Below are 15,759 nucleotides of genomic sequence, written 5' to 3'. Positions count from 1 at the left end.
ACGTTATCGTGTTTTTATTCAGAAAAAACCGCAGCTCCCCATTTACTTCCATGTATTTTTAAGGCAGTCTTGCCCTCACTAACATGGCGGACGCGTTGACGTATCGCAGCAACGGCTCAGAGCGGCCAATGAGGCGTCTAGTTATTTATATGTCTATGCTTTGAACTCCCGAACTGACTCAAATGATTCGCGAACCCGCTGCGAACTCCCGAACTGATTCAAATGATTTGTGATCCCCAAACTGACTCAAATGATTCGCGAACCCGCTTTGAACTCCCGAACTGACTCAAATGATTCGCGATTCCGCTACGAACTCCCTAACTGATTCAAATGATTCGCGATCCCCAAACTGACTCACATGATTCGCGAACCCACTATGAACTCCCGAACTGGTTCAAATGATTCGCGAACCCACTACGAACTCCCGAACTGGTTCAAATGATTCGCGATCCCACTTTGAACTCCCGAACTGACTCAAATGATTCGCGAACCCGCTACGAACTCCTGAACTGATTCAAATGATTCGCGATCCCGCTCCGAACTCCCGAACTGATTCAAATGTTTTGCGATCCCCATACTGACTCAAATGATTCGCGAACCCGCGTCGAACTCACAAACCGACTCAAATGATTCGCGATCCCGCTCCGAACTCCCGAACTGATTCAAATGTTTTGCGATCCCCAAAATGACTCAAATGATTCGCGAACCCACTTTGAACTCCCAAACTGACTCAAATGATTTGCAAACCCGCTTTGAACTCGTAAACTGACTCAAATTAATCACGCTCTGAACTCCCGAACTGACTCAAATGATTTACAATGCGTAGTTCCCATCCAAATCAAATGACACTGTCAGCGCTACTATTGGCTTACTTCTCTAATTTCATAACATTTACTGAAATTAAGGTACGAAAAGTATGTTGTTAACAAATAAAATATCAATATTTCCATTCCGAACTGCTTTCCACGTCGAAACATCCACGAACATAACCAGGTGAGCAGATCACTCTCTCACTATTTGATTGCTCTAGTCTTTATCCACTCATCATCATCATCATCCACCAATCAGAACCGAGCGCCAACCTCCCGCTCTCTCTCGTGAGGCCAATAAGGAAGTGACTAAAACTGCAATTCATCGACTGGCCGCTTGAGGCTGGCTGCAAAAGGGAGTCAGTCCCATAGACTCCCCATGTTAAAATGCCCAACTTTACAGCAGAAAAAAACATGTTTACAGACCTGGTTCAAAAAATGATTTTGGTCTATATAGCTAATTTTGCCCATTATGACAACTGTGAGGGGGGTGAATTTTTTTACAACTCATCCGTTTAAATTATATTAAGACTTAAAGTTCTGCATAATTAAGGGCGTAGCCACTTGAGTGACAGGTGGATTGCTGCTGCTGACACTGCCGTCGTGCTAGGTGGGTGTGGCTTCAGCAACTAGCTCCCGCCTTTTTGCCCATTTTTGATTGTCCGGGAGAGTCGCGCGGTGACGCGCTGCCAAGATGGCGACGGCCCGCTCTACACACTTTAGGCTTCAAAAACACACATCAGGAGTCTACGGGTGACGTCACGGACACTACGTCCATGTTTTTATACAGTCTATGATCAGAACACACGAGAACTCTTTGACCACAGCTGCTGTGCTTCAAAAGCTCTTGCAGCAGCTCAACACTGGTTTTCTCTGAGGTGGTCGGATCGCATCAGATTGTGGTTCATCTTGCAGATCATGACTTATATCTACTCTTCCTCTCCCTGCAGTTTGGTAATATAAAGATTCCTCCTTTGAACTCCCACCTCTTCTGTGGGTTTTATTGTTCTGGGTCTGAATTTGGGCTCCTGGGGTCTCAAAAAAGAAACGTTTTCAATCTCCAAGATGAACGTTATGACAATGTGATCTAGAGATAATAAAGGAATTATTCTGATAAGTTATGTGTGTGTGCTGGTGAATGTGAAAGAGCAGGAGACATCCTTTCAGTCTGAGAGAATCTGAACCTCAGTGTTTTCTCCCTAAAGTGCTTTTACACAAAATACGTGCTTTGTGTCTTGAATGAACTGTTGCTTATCTGAAAGGGTTCCTGTTGCCCTTCGGCCTCTTTTCAGATCTTTCTCCTCTATTCAAACACTTCTTTGAAATATTTGACTAAATAAACACACACACACTATAAAAAATCAATTAAATATCTTTAACACCAAATATCACTGGAATTGAAACTGAAGTGATTCTATTTTTATTAAATTTTTTTATAAAGTATAGAAAAATAAATAAAAACAATAATAATAATAATAAAAAAAAGAACATATATGTATGCATGCTGACTCCAAGCTTTTTAATTCGGATAAATGCTGATCTTTGGATCTTTCTATTCATCAAAGAATCCTGATGTATCCATTTTAAATATTGATAGTAATAAAATAACAACAAATATGTTTCTTGAGCAGCAAATCATCATATTTTCATGATTTCTGAAGATCATGTGACACTGAAGACTGGAGGAATGATGCTGAAAATACAGCGGAGCATCACAGAAATAAATTACACTTTAACACAGATTCACACAGAAAACAGCCGTTTACATTATTATAATATTTCACAATATTACTGCTCTTGCTGTCCTTTAGTTCAAATAAATGTAGGCAGGGCGAGGAAAGAGACTTAAAAATGAATATATGGTGTCAAGCTGTTGTCTGGAGGGTTTTGGCTCCATCTTGTGTCACTAAAGAGCCTTGCTTTGTTTAAAAATTAATAAAAAGATCCACTAATATTTATGAGACGCTTCCGAAATACTACCTGCAGGTTTCTTGCTGTTCCCTGCAAACTGGAGGCATTTGTGAATCAGAAAAACGGTAAAGTATCGAAATACCTAAATTATACAATAACATATTGAATAAATGAATATATTAACCCTTGTGCTGTGCTGAAAATATTTTTGTAATTGGGTAATAAATATAAATAAATAAATAATCAGAAAGTTTCACAAATTTGCTTTAAACAATGCTTCGTGAAGTTAAATTATCTTAAGCGTCAAACATATATATAGAGAGTTTAATCCCTAATCGAACCATTTATCCACACTTTTAACGAGTATCTTTTGTATAGTTAATTCTGTGTTTCAAACATACATAGGCAAGGCAAGTTTATTTATATAGCACATTTCGTACACAATGGTTATTAAAAGTGCTTTACATAAAAGAAAGTAAAATAATAATGAAGAAAAATAATAACAAAAATAAAACAAGCAATTTTAAAACTTGGAAAATGGTTTAAAATGTACTTATTTAAAAGGAATTTAAAAACAGTTGGAAATAGAAAATTATTTAAAAAAATAAATAAATATATTTGATAGATGGGATAAAGTTTATGGTTCGGATATAAACACTGTTGTCTACAGTAGCGATCAAAAAAGAATAAATCACCTCTTTGATAGCGACTTGACAGATTGTATCCACTACAACGTAACGCCAGTAGGTGGCGACAAGAGACTTGTAAAACAACAACAAAAGACAGGCTAAAATGAACACACACACACACACACAAACATATATATATATTAGGATTAAAAAAAAGTGCTAGGCACTTACATAAATTTGAAAAACTATTGTTTTTGTAAGCTTCTTATTCTGTGATCTCATTAAAAAGGGTTTCCAAATGTATTATATATAGCTACCTGACTGTAACGGCGAGTCTAGTGTGTGATTGGACGAGCGCCTTTCAACTGACGTTTTCACGCAAGATTGACGTTTAGTAAAGAAACAAATACGCATCGTGTTGACAAATTTACATTTTATGTAACGTTAAGTAAAAAAAAAAGTAAGAAGTATTCAGTTCACTCAAAGTAAAAAATAAATTAATAATAAAAAAAAACGTATTAATTTTATGAACATTTAAAAAATATTTCCGTTTTTTTCCGTTATTATTTATTTGTTACATTACACTGCTTAAACACTTTGAGTAAATCGTGGAAAATAATTAACCCACAATCTAAATAATTTTTATCACGAATTATTTGTATTTTTTTTGTATTGCTGACATTTTTTTATGAATATTAAGCACAATTTCGTCCAAAGTTCCCATTCAAGAGTGTTTCATGAGAAATCACAGATAAATTAAAAGTAATTAAAAATGAATCACCCATTTTCAGTTCCAATTATGAGGAGCTTCTATAAAATGAATTATCTTCATTGATGCATTTCAGATTCAGCACTCGCAAATCTAAAGCATCCAATCAAAAACAAAAAATAACTTTAAAGGCCTCAATGAATGAGAAAAGCCAAGCTAATATACACATGCATGCATAACAGAATACAGTTACCACGTTCTTATAAAATGAAAATATAAAACATGTTTTCTTTATTTTCTGTATGTAGACATATACCACTTGAGATTTGGTGAAAAGCACATATGAAGGCTATTTTATGATGGATCTCATCACACAGCTGAATGCTGTTCTCAAATACAAATAGTAAAAAAAAAAACATTAGAAATTAAACCCTAAATGTTTCTAACGCAAGTGGCTAATAACCGTTTTCATCTGTACATGAGAAAATTTATACAAAATAAGAGATTTACCATTCAATAATAGATGGATTACAATATATACAATATCAGATGACGCCGTTTAGTGGGGGACGCATACTAAAGGACACTTTGAAGATCAAACCCGATGGAGGTTCAAACAATGGTTCAGACGGATCCGTCGCAAACCTAACCCTAGAAAACAGAAGTCGTCGTTCAAGTTTATCAGGAAAAGTTGGGGTTTTTTCCGGCTCCCATTGTGGCTGCTTTTCCACAAGCGAATTCCTGACGATACTTTCTCCTTTAGCTAAAAAGGCACTCTATGCAAAGAAAGGCTTTAATGCTGATTAACCACCATTGTTTGAACACCCGAAATCTCCCTGGACGAACTTATTGCCAAAGTATCTGGACACGAACGGAAGGGTTTGTACTCGATTCAGATGCAAAATACATCTCAAGGCGTTTCCAGACTAAAAAGCCAAGCGCCAGACGTGAGCCATCATCGGCCGGCTGAGACTGGACTGGGTTTTCGGGCGTCTGTGGTCGTCTAAAGGCCGTCCTGGGCAGCGATCATGTCCTCGGCTCGCCGGTGCGTCTCGAGGGCCTTCACGGTGGATATATCCTGAGGCAGCTCGGACTTGCGTCGCATCAGAGGACGCTCTCTACGCTGGTCTCTGTGGATCTGAGCAGAGAGAGGAAATCAAAACGCGTGAGCAGGGTTATTATACAGCCACAGTTCACCTATAACAAGTAAAAGAGTCGTTATTTGTCACCCCGGAGCACAGAACCAGTCATGAGGGTCAATTTTTTAAAATTGGGATTTATGCATGATCTGAAAGCTGAATGAATAATCTTTCCATTGGTGTATGGTTTGTAAAGAGGACAAATATTTGTCTGAGATACAACTATTTAAAAAAATAACTGGAATCTGAGGGATGCAAAAAAAAAAACATCTTTAAAGTTGTACTAATGATTTCTTAAAAATGCATATTACTATTTTGATATATTTCCGTTAGGAAGTTTAACTAAGTATCTTCATGGAACATGAATGTTCATGATGATTTTTGGCATAAAAGAGAAATAGCATATATAATGTATTGTTGTCTATTGCTACAAATATACCCCAGAGACGTAAGAATGGTTTTGTGCTGCTTATTCACAATCTCTTCTTTTGTGATCAAGAGAGGAAAGAAACTCGTGCAGGTTTCCTAAATCACATTTTCATTTTTGGGTTTCATTTTCCTTTTTTAAACTAAAACTAAAACCATAAAAAAAAATTGTTACTTGAAATAAAATGAATGTCAGCTAAAAAAAAAAAAAATAATAATAATAATAATAAATAAAAATAATTATATACACACACAAGCAGTCAAAAGTTTTTGAACAGTAAAATTTCCTTTTTTTTTTTTTGCTCACCAAGCCTGAATTTGTATTTTATTTGGAACAGCTGTTTTCTTTGTGAATATCTAATAAACTAATTCATTTCTGTGATGCAGAGCTGTATTTTCAGCATCATTACTCCAGTCTTCAGTGACACATAAAAAAACAGTTATTTTAAATTCTAATAATATTTCACAATTTTTACTGTACTTTTGATCAAACTAAATCCAGCCTCTGTGAAAGTCAGAGCAGGTTTACTGTACCTGAGTGGCTTCTTCTTCTACGGTCTTCTTCAGCATCTTGTCATCATCTATGAGCGGTCCGTCCGTCTCCATGTCCATCGGACCGCTGAAGCTGCTGGAGTCGATGTACTGCAGAAACTAAAGCAGAAAAAACATTTTACAATGCAGCCGTTTTAAAAAAAAAACTAAGAAAGATAAATGCACATTAGTTATATAGTTTCTAATGTTCCCAAGCATGATGATTCTCACTAAATGAGGACATAAACACATGAAGAACATCAGAGCGTTTGATTTGAACAAAAGCATCTAATCACATGCACAGAACTGTAAAGGTATTCACGGCAACCCGTCAAAATAAAAGTCCGGTTTGATTTGAAGACATTGTGCCTATTACTATTTTTCAGAAGAATGAACAAAGCCTACTATTATCACTTAAATTATATTTTTTAAAGAAATAAATCACACAACATTCTTCCATGTTTTAATTTTAATAGTAAATCCCATTTATTTGCAAAAAAAATAAAGTTAGCTTAATTTTCAATAATTAAAAGATACATGAAATTAATAATTTAGGCCTTCATTTGATAACCAGAAAAATGTAAATACACAACACACAATTTCTGAGTGTAAGAAAAATTACCTTTAAGAAACAAAAGAAAAGGATAAAAGAATAAATTAAGTTGTTTCAAGCTTGAACATAAAATTTGGTAACAATCAGAAAATAAGGGGAGAAAAAAATAAAACATTTCATAGTGCCCTAAACATGTAATAAAGTTTTAATAAACTGATGTGAAAATGTTCAAGTTTCATGATTTTAATTAATTAGACCATTTTTTCTTACTATTAAAAAGGATTAAAACATAAAAAATAAAAAAAACCAATCCAGAAAAATGTAATAGAGTTTAGGAAAAAAATAAAACTGATTTCATAGGGCCCTGTATATTATATTTTCATGTAAACAAGTGACAAAAAGAACTAAAATGAATGAGTTCTGCACACAGAGCCGTTTACCTGCGGGTTTAATTTAGCGAGATTCTCGATCTTGATCCATGCCTCCTCGCGCTCTTTCCACTTCACCTTTTCTCTAACGTTCAGAGAGAAAGAAAGAGTTTATCCACACGCCTCCGAGAGAGTGTGTGTGTGTGTGTGAAACACTTCCTACTTGTTCTTCTCGGCCCTGAACTGCTGTGTGCAGTCGTCAAACAGCTTCTGATTCATCTCCATGAAGAGCTTCAGAGCGTTGTAGATCAGCCCATGGATCGTCCTGGAGACAGGAAGAGGAAGTGACAGCGTCAGACTCAAGAATTTGTTTTGCTTTCACACTTTCATATGCAAATGAGCTTTCTTCTGATTGGCTGACCTCTTTACAGGCGTAAAACCCCTTCGACTCATTCATTATTCTATTACCAAATTAGTCAATCTTCTCAATAACTGGTGAAGGCTTGTAAACAGTGTCTCACTTGTTCCAGTGGGTTTTGGAGTTGCGGTACAGTGAGGGGAACATGATGGGCAGGATCCTGGCCGCGTTATCGCTGATTAAACTCATGATGTACTCATTATTCCAGTAGTAGAGAGCTCGCTCTGCGACCTGAGGACGAAAGGAGTGTGATTACAGTTAGACAGGGACTCCTTCATGAGCTCGTGTTGCTGCGGTGTGTCCAGCAGACCTGGAAGTGTGGACTGGAGACACATTTGGACAGCTGTCTGAAGAGCGGCTCCATGACTTTAACAAACTCTGACGGCTCGATGACGTCCAGGATCTCTTCCAGCTCGTTCAGAAACATCACTTCCTTCGGACTGTGAGTCTTTGGCCAGTATTTGAGAAGAGCCATCACCACCTGAAACCAACAAAACACTCCTCACACACTACACTCACACTGCTCTGAGGACGGGGGGGAATTCAGATTCCTAATGATTTATAAATCTCTTCTGCTCACCAAGGCTGCGTTCAGTGGATTACAAAAATACAGTAAAAATAGTGAGATAGTTTTGTAATGCAAACCAACTGGTTTCTGTGTGAATCACTGTTAAACTGTAATTTATTTCTGTGATGCTCCGCTGTATTTTCAGCATCATTCCTCCAGTCTTCAGTGTCACGTGATCTTCAGAAATCATGAAAATATGCTGATTTTGAACGGTGATGCATTTTATTTTTTTAGGAATCACAAATGAACACAAAATGTTAAAAATAACAACATTTATTTGAAATATAAATATTTTTAACATTAGAAAAATGTCACTTGATCAATTTAACGCGGCCTTAATGAATAAAACCAATTATTTTGATCTGTAAAAATCTCTTCTAGGCTGTTTTCAACACTGATAATAATCAGAAATGTTTCTTGAACAGTAAATCATCATATTATTCTGATTTCTGAAGATCATGTGACACTGGAGACTGGAGGAATGATGCTGAAAATACAGCGGAGCATCACAGAAATAAATTACACTTTAACACAGATTCACACAGAAAACAGCTGCTTTACATTACAAAACTATTTCACAATTTTTACTGTATTTTTTAATCAAACAACTGCAGCCTTAGTGAGCAGAAGAGAAAAGTATTTGACTGGTAGTGTGTAAATTATGAAGTGATCGCTGCTGAAAAGGCCAGGTATGCTGGTTAAAGCTAGTTGAAGAGAAGCTAAACCAGCTATAAGACAGAAGACGGGCAGAGAAACGCACCGGCTCAGTGAGCATGCTGTCCTTCTCCAGAAACTGCACCACACAGTACGCCAGCTGAAGAACCAGAAACAACAGCAGAGTCACAAGCACTTCAACACTAACGGACGAGTCACAAAATAACGCTCGCATTACTATTACTAACACACATGGGTGTCACCTTTTTTATATGAATGAGAATCTAATGTAATCTTTACATAATTAAATATTAAATATAATATTAAATAAATTAAATAGTTGAAAAATACTGTAAATGTTTCAGCAATTTTCTAGACATTATTTATATATTCATAGAAATATGTCTAAAAATGTATGTAATATTAAATAGGTTTAGTATCCCAATATAATTTATAATATAAACAAATTCAAATGTATTTTTTTTATGTTTCCACAATTTTCTAAAAATTACTTGTATATTCATATAAATATTTCTCTCTTTTTAATAAATCTTGATTTATTATTTGTAATTATTCATGTATAATTATATAAAATACACAAACTAATTTATATACATTTAAAATGTTTCCTTAATTTTCTAGAAATTAGTTATTTATATAACTATATATACATACATATATATATATATATATATATATATATATATATATAATATTTGTAATAATTCAATAAAATAAATATATAGATAGACACAGACACACACATATATGAAATAAAAATTTAATTTCGTCAATAAGTATTTAGAAGGAAAAAAAACCTGATGTACTTTAATTCGGCATGAATTACCTTACAGTCTCATTAATACAAATCTAAATCTTCATTCAGAATTTTTTTTTTTTTTAACTGTCATTTCTTACAAAAACAAAGTGAATTTTGGCAACAAATATGCAAAATTATCATAATGTCCTAATTTAAAGTGTAAACTCTTAATGCTCTTTCTATATATATAATCAATCAGCATGAAATCAACAAAGTGTCTCAAGTTCTTAATAAAACACTGTGACGAATGCATACGAGTAATTTGGGTATAAGCTCCAGGTCGTACCTGTGGGTGATAAACACTGAGGGACTTGACTTTATGCAAAGGTAACAACACTTTTAAAAGGAAGATTTTGTGCTCTTCTTTCAGCGGTAAGGCGAAGCCGTTAATGATGCTGGAGGACAAGAGAACTCATTAGAGCAGAGTAAACGAGCTGAAACTGTTAACGAGTGTGCTTTTAATAAAACATGATGAAAGGCACTAATAACGTCACCACTAGACATCAAAGAATTATTATTCGCTAAGCAATAGCGATTCGTCACAATAATACAGCATCACACTGATTCATTCTAATGTTGCTTGGATTTGAGAGGAATAAACCGATTTTATTAGCATCGTTTCATACCTTCCTAATATTTCCAGTAGTTCGGCTATTCCGTTATGATGCTCTGTTTCATAGATGAACCTGTACGAGACAAAAAAACAGAGATTTTCTGAACTGAAGACTGAAAATTATGACAAAAACAACATTTGAAGTCACCATACATATGTGTTTTTGAAAGTCTCATTCTCATCAAGGCTGAATTTATTTGATGAAAATACAGTAAAAATTGTGAAATATTATTATAATATAAAATATCTGTTTTCTGCGTGAATCTCTGTTAAGATGTAATTTATTTCTGTGATGCTCCGCTGTATTTTCAGCATCATTCCTCCAGTCTTCAGTGTCACATGATCTTCAGAAATCATGAAAATATGATGATTTACTGCTCAAGAAACATTCATATGTTTGTGGAAACTGTGATACATTTTATTTTTCAGGATTCACAGATGAACAGAAAGTTCAAAACAACAGCATTTATTTGAAACTGAAATATGTTGTAGCATCGTATTAATTAAATATGAAGAATATTTACTATTATTGTTTTGATTAATTTTGATCTGTACAAATCTTCTCAGCAGATATTTTACATTGTAATATCATTTCAAATTTTTACTGTATTTTTTTCTCGTACTTTCCTGTGTGAGAAAACCAATTAGTTGACAAATGGCTATGGGCCACAAATACATGTTGCATTATATCCAACTATTTTATATTAAAAGTTATTAAAATGTAAAAATTATATAACAAAATGTACAAACATAACAAATGTTAACTTATATTGTTTAAACATTTCAATGCAAAAACCAAAGAAAAAAAAAAAAGTTAAAACAACAATATAATTCCGAAATGAAGATGGCATGTTTTCACTATATAGTCGAAAGCATTGCAAATCTTGTGTCATAGTTTCATAGAGTCTCACCTGTAGAAAATGTTATTAATCTGTTTCCTGATGTAGGCTCTGAGACCCAGGAACTTCCCGTAGATTCGGTGAAGAGTCGTCTTCAGGAAGTCACGCTCTCGAGGGTCTTCGCTATCGAACAGCTCCAGAAGCTGCGATCCAATCAGATACAACATTCATTAATTATGCTTATCAGATGTGAAGTGAGCAGTGTTTAGCACAAAGGTTTATATTAATCACTCAAACAATGCAAAAGTAACTTGAGGAGCCACACAAAGCATCGGTTTTCCAATTGGAGCCTTGTGCATGTGATTTTTAAATATGAACAGATTTTAACGAATGGTTTTTCAATGCCATGTGATTCTAGAAAACAGACATCCAAAACAACACGTATTTCAACACACCTGCATCACAAACTTCTGGTCGATGTATTTCTTGGCTATGTTTGGTTGAAAGTCTGGCGACTCTAAAAACCGCAGGAAAAATTCATAGACAAGCTGTGGAAGGAAAAATATTGATTTAAAGCACTTTACAGCAGACATTTTAAAGATACATTATTTTATCAATAATAAAAATCACGAATAACAATTTCAATTTTTATAATAAATAAATACATTCTGGGTGAGTGTACACATTCTAATTTTTACTGTATTACAGTGATTGTAATAAAATTACTTTATTAATGAGTAAAACACTTTACAACAAATAATACTATTATATACACTAATGTTTAAAAAGTTTGGGATCAGTGATGTGTTTTAATGAAGTATCTGCAGCTCATCAAGGCTGCATTTATTTGATTAGAAATACAGTAAAAATTGTGAAATATTATTATAATTTAAAATACCTGTTTTCTGTGTGAATATCTATTAAAGTGTCATTTATTTCTGTGATGCTCCGCTAGAAATCATGAAAATGATGATTTGTTACAGTTTTGTGGTTTAATATTTTTTGGGGGGAACCTACCATACTTTTTTCAGGATTCTTTGATTAATAAAAAGTTCGAAAGAAGAGCATTTATTTAAAATATCAATATTTTCTAACAATATACACTGCAGTTCAACAGCTGAAAATTCACCAAAAAAAATAATTATATATTCACATAGATAATATAATAATATTTCACAATTTTACATTTTTATTTTTGTATTTCTGATTAAATAAATGCAGCCCAAATGTTTGGGGTCGGTGAGATTTTTATATATTTTTGATTTGAAAGAAGTCTCTTCTGCACATCAAGTCTGCATTTATTTAGTCAAAATTACAGTAAAAATTTTAAATATTATTACAACTTAAACCAGCTGTTTTCTATGTGACTCTCTATTAAACTCTAATTTATTTCTGTGATGCTCCGCTGTATTTTCAGCATCATTCCTCCAGTCTTCAGTCTCACATGATCTTCAGAAATCATGATAATTTTAACATTAATATTTTTGTGGAAACTGTGATGCATTTTATCTTTCAGGATCCACAGATGAACAGAAAGTTCAAAAGAGCAGCATCTTTTCTAACATTATAAAGGTCTTTACTGTCACTTTTGATCAACTGAATGCGTCCTCGATGAATAAAAGGATTAACTTCATCTGAATGTCCAGGTGTTCATCACCTGCAGGTGAGGCCAGGACGCTTCTAGCGTGGGTTCATCCTCCTCGGGGTCAAACTCTGTGCCGGTTGGGTTGGATGATGGCGGTAACGTCCTAAACATGTTGACTGCAAACTGAAACAAACCACATAAAACTGTACTGAAGAACAATGTGTGTATGGATACATATCTGATCACTGAGAGCAGACTGAAGGAGCGAGTCTTTATAGCTTGTTGATTAATGAACCGTGGCGGCACATGCACAAATTATTCAATCCTCCCGATCGCATCGCTTTGAAGTTCTTAGCTTTAATCATCAAAGTGCTGTGTGTGTGTTTTTTTTGCAATTGGATGTGATGCAGGAAATGTGCTTGAGAACATATTGTCATGCTTATTTCACAAGTGCATTTGCACTTCGATAGGCTCTAATAAATATCAAAGAGATGTAATTCAGCGCCGGGATAACTGCATCAGGTCTGTAGCTGAAAGCAAAGCTTTCGGACAGAAACTGGCCTTTGAATGCATAATCTGATTCGGAGGAGCCCAAAACGCTCAACACAACAGCCGAGCGATATACACATGCCAAAATATGCATGTTATTACAGGAATAGTTCACCTACAAATTAAAGATGAGTTTGTTTCTTCATCAGATTTGGAGAAATTGCATCACTTGCTCGCTGCAAGTAAATGGGTGCCGTCAGAACGAGAGTCTGATAAAAACATCACAATAACCCACAGTCCATCAGTGAACATCTGGAGAAGACTAAAGATGAAACACATCCAGCATTAAGATGACTTTAACTCAAATAATCCATAATAACACTTCCTCCAGTGAAGAAGTGTTCTGGTCTGAATCAGGAGAGAAATCTGCACAGATCAAGCAGCGTTTAAACTAATATGTGTCTGGATTTTAATGTGAGAGACGACAGAAGATGCACTTTTTCACTGGAGGATGGATTATAGACTGTATTTGAGTTAAAATCATCTTAATGCTGGATTTGCTTCAGGTTTTGTCTTCTCCAGATGTTAACTGTGATGAGCTGTTTGGACTCTCATTCTGACGGCACCCATTCACTGCAGAGCATCCATTGATGAGACACTGATGCGATGTTTAAAACAGAGCTGATGTGAACCCTGAATGTGTGTGTTGTGTGTTCTCACCATGTGCACCACCTCGGGGTAGATGGGGTCGGTGATGACGCTCCTGTTGTGGGTGATGTACTCCATCATCTCGCTGAGCGCCGCACGCTTCACCTCTTTCCATTTCAGGTCACTCAAGGGGTCAGAGGTGAAGTCGAAGAGAACGCAGCACTGACGCAGCTTCTGCACGAATAACTTCTCCTGCTCGGCCGGAGGAACATCTACAGACACGGAGAGTTCATGTTAAAGCCTTTCTAAAGCCTCAATCGCACAAACCTCCTCAACACGTCACGTTCACAAATATCCGGTGTGCATTAAACACTGCATCCCATAATGCAATGCAGTCGGGCTTAAACTTAGTTTAGATAGAGTCATATCAGATGTGATTATGCTTCATAATAATAACCAAGCTTATCTGAGACTTAATTGAATTAAAGGTGATGTTCATCGAAGTATGAAGGTAAAACTAGTTACTTGAAATACAGCTTTGATCACAGTAAGAGGAAGAGACTCTTTTTCAAAAAGAAATCATAATTATTCCAAACTTCTAAGCAGTTTTGCACATCCATCATTCTGGAAGTGCATTGCATTGTGTGATTCAGAATCTCACACAGTGTGGTATAATGCACTTTCAAAATATTCAAAGCATGCATACAGAAGTAAAATATCAAATCAGATGTCTAATCTCAAAGCTGCACCTAAATTTAAAATGCATATAACAAATGCATTATTAATGCATGAATGATTACAATCATCTGTCTGTGTGTGTGAAGTGAAGAAAACAAAGCAGAAAGAACCGGCTGTCAGGATACATGCATGCTTTCTTCCTGAAGCTGTGACCTCACTTCCCCCGACATCAGTGCTCTGTTTAGGGGGGATGGGACACTAGTTAAACAGACCCCCTCCTACTCAACCAGCGCATTGTAAACATTCACCCGAGCAACATGCATGCTCCAAAGATTTTATGCATGTAGTAAAAACCCAAATGCATGGCCAGAAAATGCTTAAAATGTAGTCTGCACAGTATGAAGCTAAAACAGAGGTTTGTATCTACTCTAGAGTCTCCCAAATGAAGCAAATTCTTCTTCTTTCGTAACGGTGGACACAAATCATGGCATAGCCACCTCCCTCGTCGTTCCCTGCCCACACAGACACAATAAGACAAACGTCTCACCTCTCAAGTGCATTAGGGCCACAGGCTGAAAGGGCCCGTTGGCGCTCGGAGCATCCAGAACCATCCTGGCCTCCTCTTTAGAGCATGTCAACATCTACGGGTCGGATCGGGCGCGAGACGAGACGGCTAGCACGAGCTGTTAGCCTCCATTTGAACACAAACACTCTCAGCAGAAAATGAAGCTCCGCTGCTGGAGGGAAGCAGCTAGTTAGTGATGTCAGCCATCAAAGGGAGGCTGCTGATTGGCCGGAGGAGATCACATGATCTCTAGCGGCAGAGGGCTGGCTGGGGAGGCTGCTGATTGGCTGGCGGGGGTCGGGGAGGGACTTATGAATTCATATTTTATCAAATCAATAAAAGTCACATACAACATTTTTTATCCAAATTCTGTTTTTCATATTAAAGATTCAGATAAAATTTTTAATGGGCAAATTAAATAAATAAATACAAAAATGGTGCCTACTCAATTTGTTTAATAAATCTTTAACAATTTATAAAACATCTTACAATATCAGTTCCATATTAAACGTGTTTTATTTTACAAAACATTTTGTCTTGTCTGTTTAAATTTTAATGAAATCAGTGTTTTTATGATTTTATATTAATTCAGCATCCGAAACGGTAGTTTTTATAAATTAAATAAATGCATACAAAATAATAAAATTAAATAAATGCATACAATATGAACCTAACCTGAACACCTTAGCAACCACATACTATCACCGTAGAAGCAACCCGCACTGACCTAGCAACCGCATTTCAACACAATAAACGCACTTCACAAAAGCCTCTTTCATCACATTCTTATTCATCATCAAACTCTGA

The 15,759-nt window shown here is 35.7% G+C and overlaps 1 protein-coding gene across 1 annotated transcript; it reads right to left on the bottom strand.

Annotated features, from left to right (window-relative positions):
* Positions 1-4,302: 4,302 nt before the first annotated feature.
* LOC132092045 (serine/threonine-protein phosphatase 2A 56 kDa regulatory subunit gamma isoform-like) lies at positions 4,303-15,043 on the bottom strand. The gene is made up of 14 exons (XM_059498105.1): positions 14,935-15,043; positions 13,782-13,981; positions 12,645-12,755; positions 11,443-11,535; positions 11,060-11,190; positions 10,162-10,221; positions 9,822-9,930; positions 8,822-8,875; positions 7,804-7,974; positions 7,597-7,724; positions 7,299-7,400; positions 7,148-7,220; positions 6,158-6,274; positions 4,303-5,196 (listed from the first exon to the last, which is right to left on the bottom strand). Exons 1-14 carry the CDS (start codon positions 15,026-15,028, stop codon positions 5,062-5,064), a joined length of 1,578 nt encoding a protein of 525 aa, XP_059354088.1. The 5' UTR covers positions 15,029-15,043; the 3' UTR covers positions 4,303-5,061.
* Between the last annotated feature and the right edge of the window lie 716 nt (positions 15,044-15,759).

The sequence above is a fragment of the Carassius carassius genome, chromosome 18, assembly GCF_963082965.1.
Source record: "Carassius carassius chromosome 18, fCarCar2.1, whole genome shotgun sequence".
Taxonomy (NCBI): domain Eukaryota; kingdom Metazoa; phylum Chordata; class Actinopteri; order Cypriniformes; family Cyprinidae; genus Carassius; species Carassius carassius.
The sequence above is the reverse complement of the archived record's forward strand: the minus strand, read 5'-3'. Positions and strand labels throughout refer to the sequence as shown.

Bases quoted from the DNA above. Each gene is read 5' to 3' on its own strand.
- LOC132092045 (XM_059498105.1), bottom strand. From the start codon at position 15,028: ATGTTGACATGCTCTAAAGAGGAGGCCAGGATGGTTCTGGATGCTCCG. The intron at 11,536-12,644 runs GTGATGAACACC...TTCCTTCCACAG, and splicing joins CGTCCTGGCCTCACCTGCAG to CTTGTCTATGAATTTTTCCT. The intron at 9,931-10,161 runs GTATGAAACGAT...CTTGTCCTCCAG, and splicing joins CTACTGGAAATATTAGGAAG to CATCATTAACGGCTTCGCCT.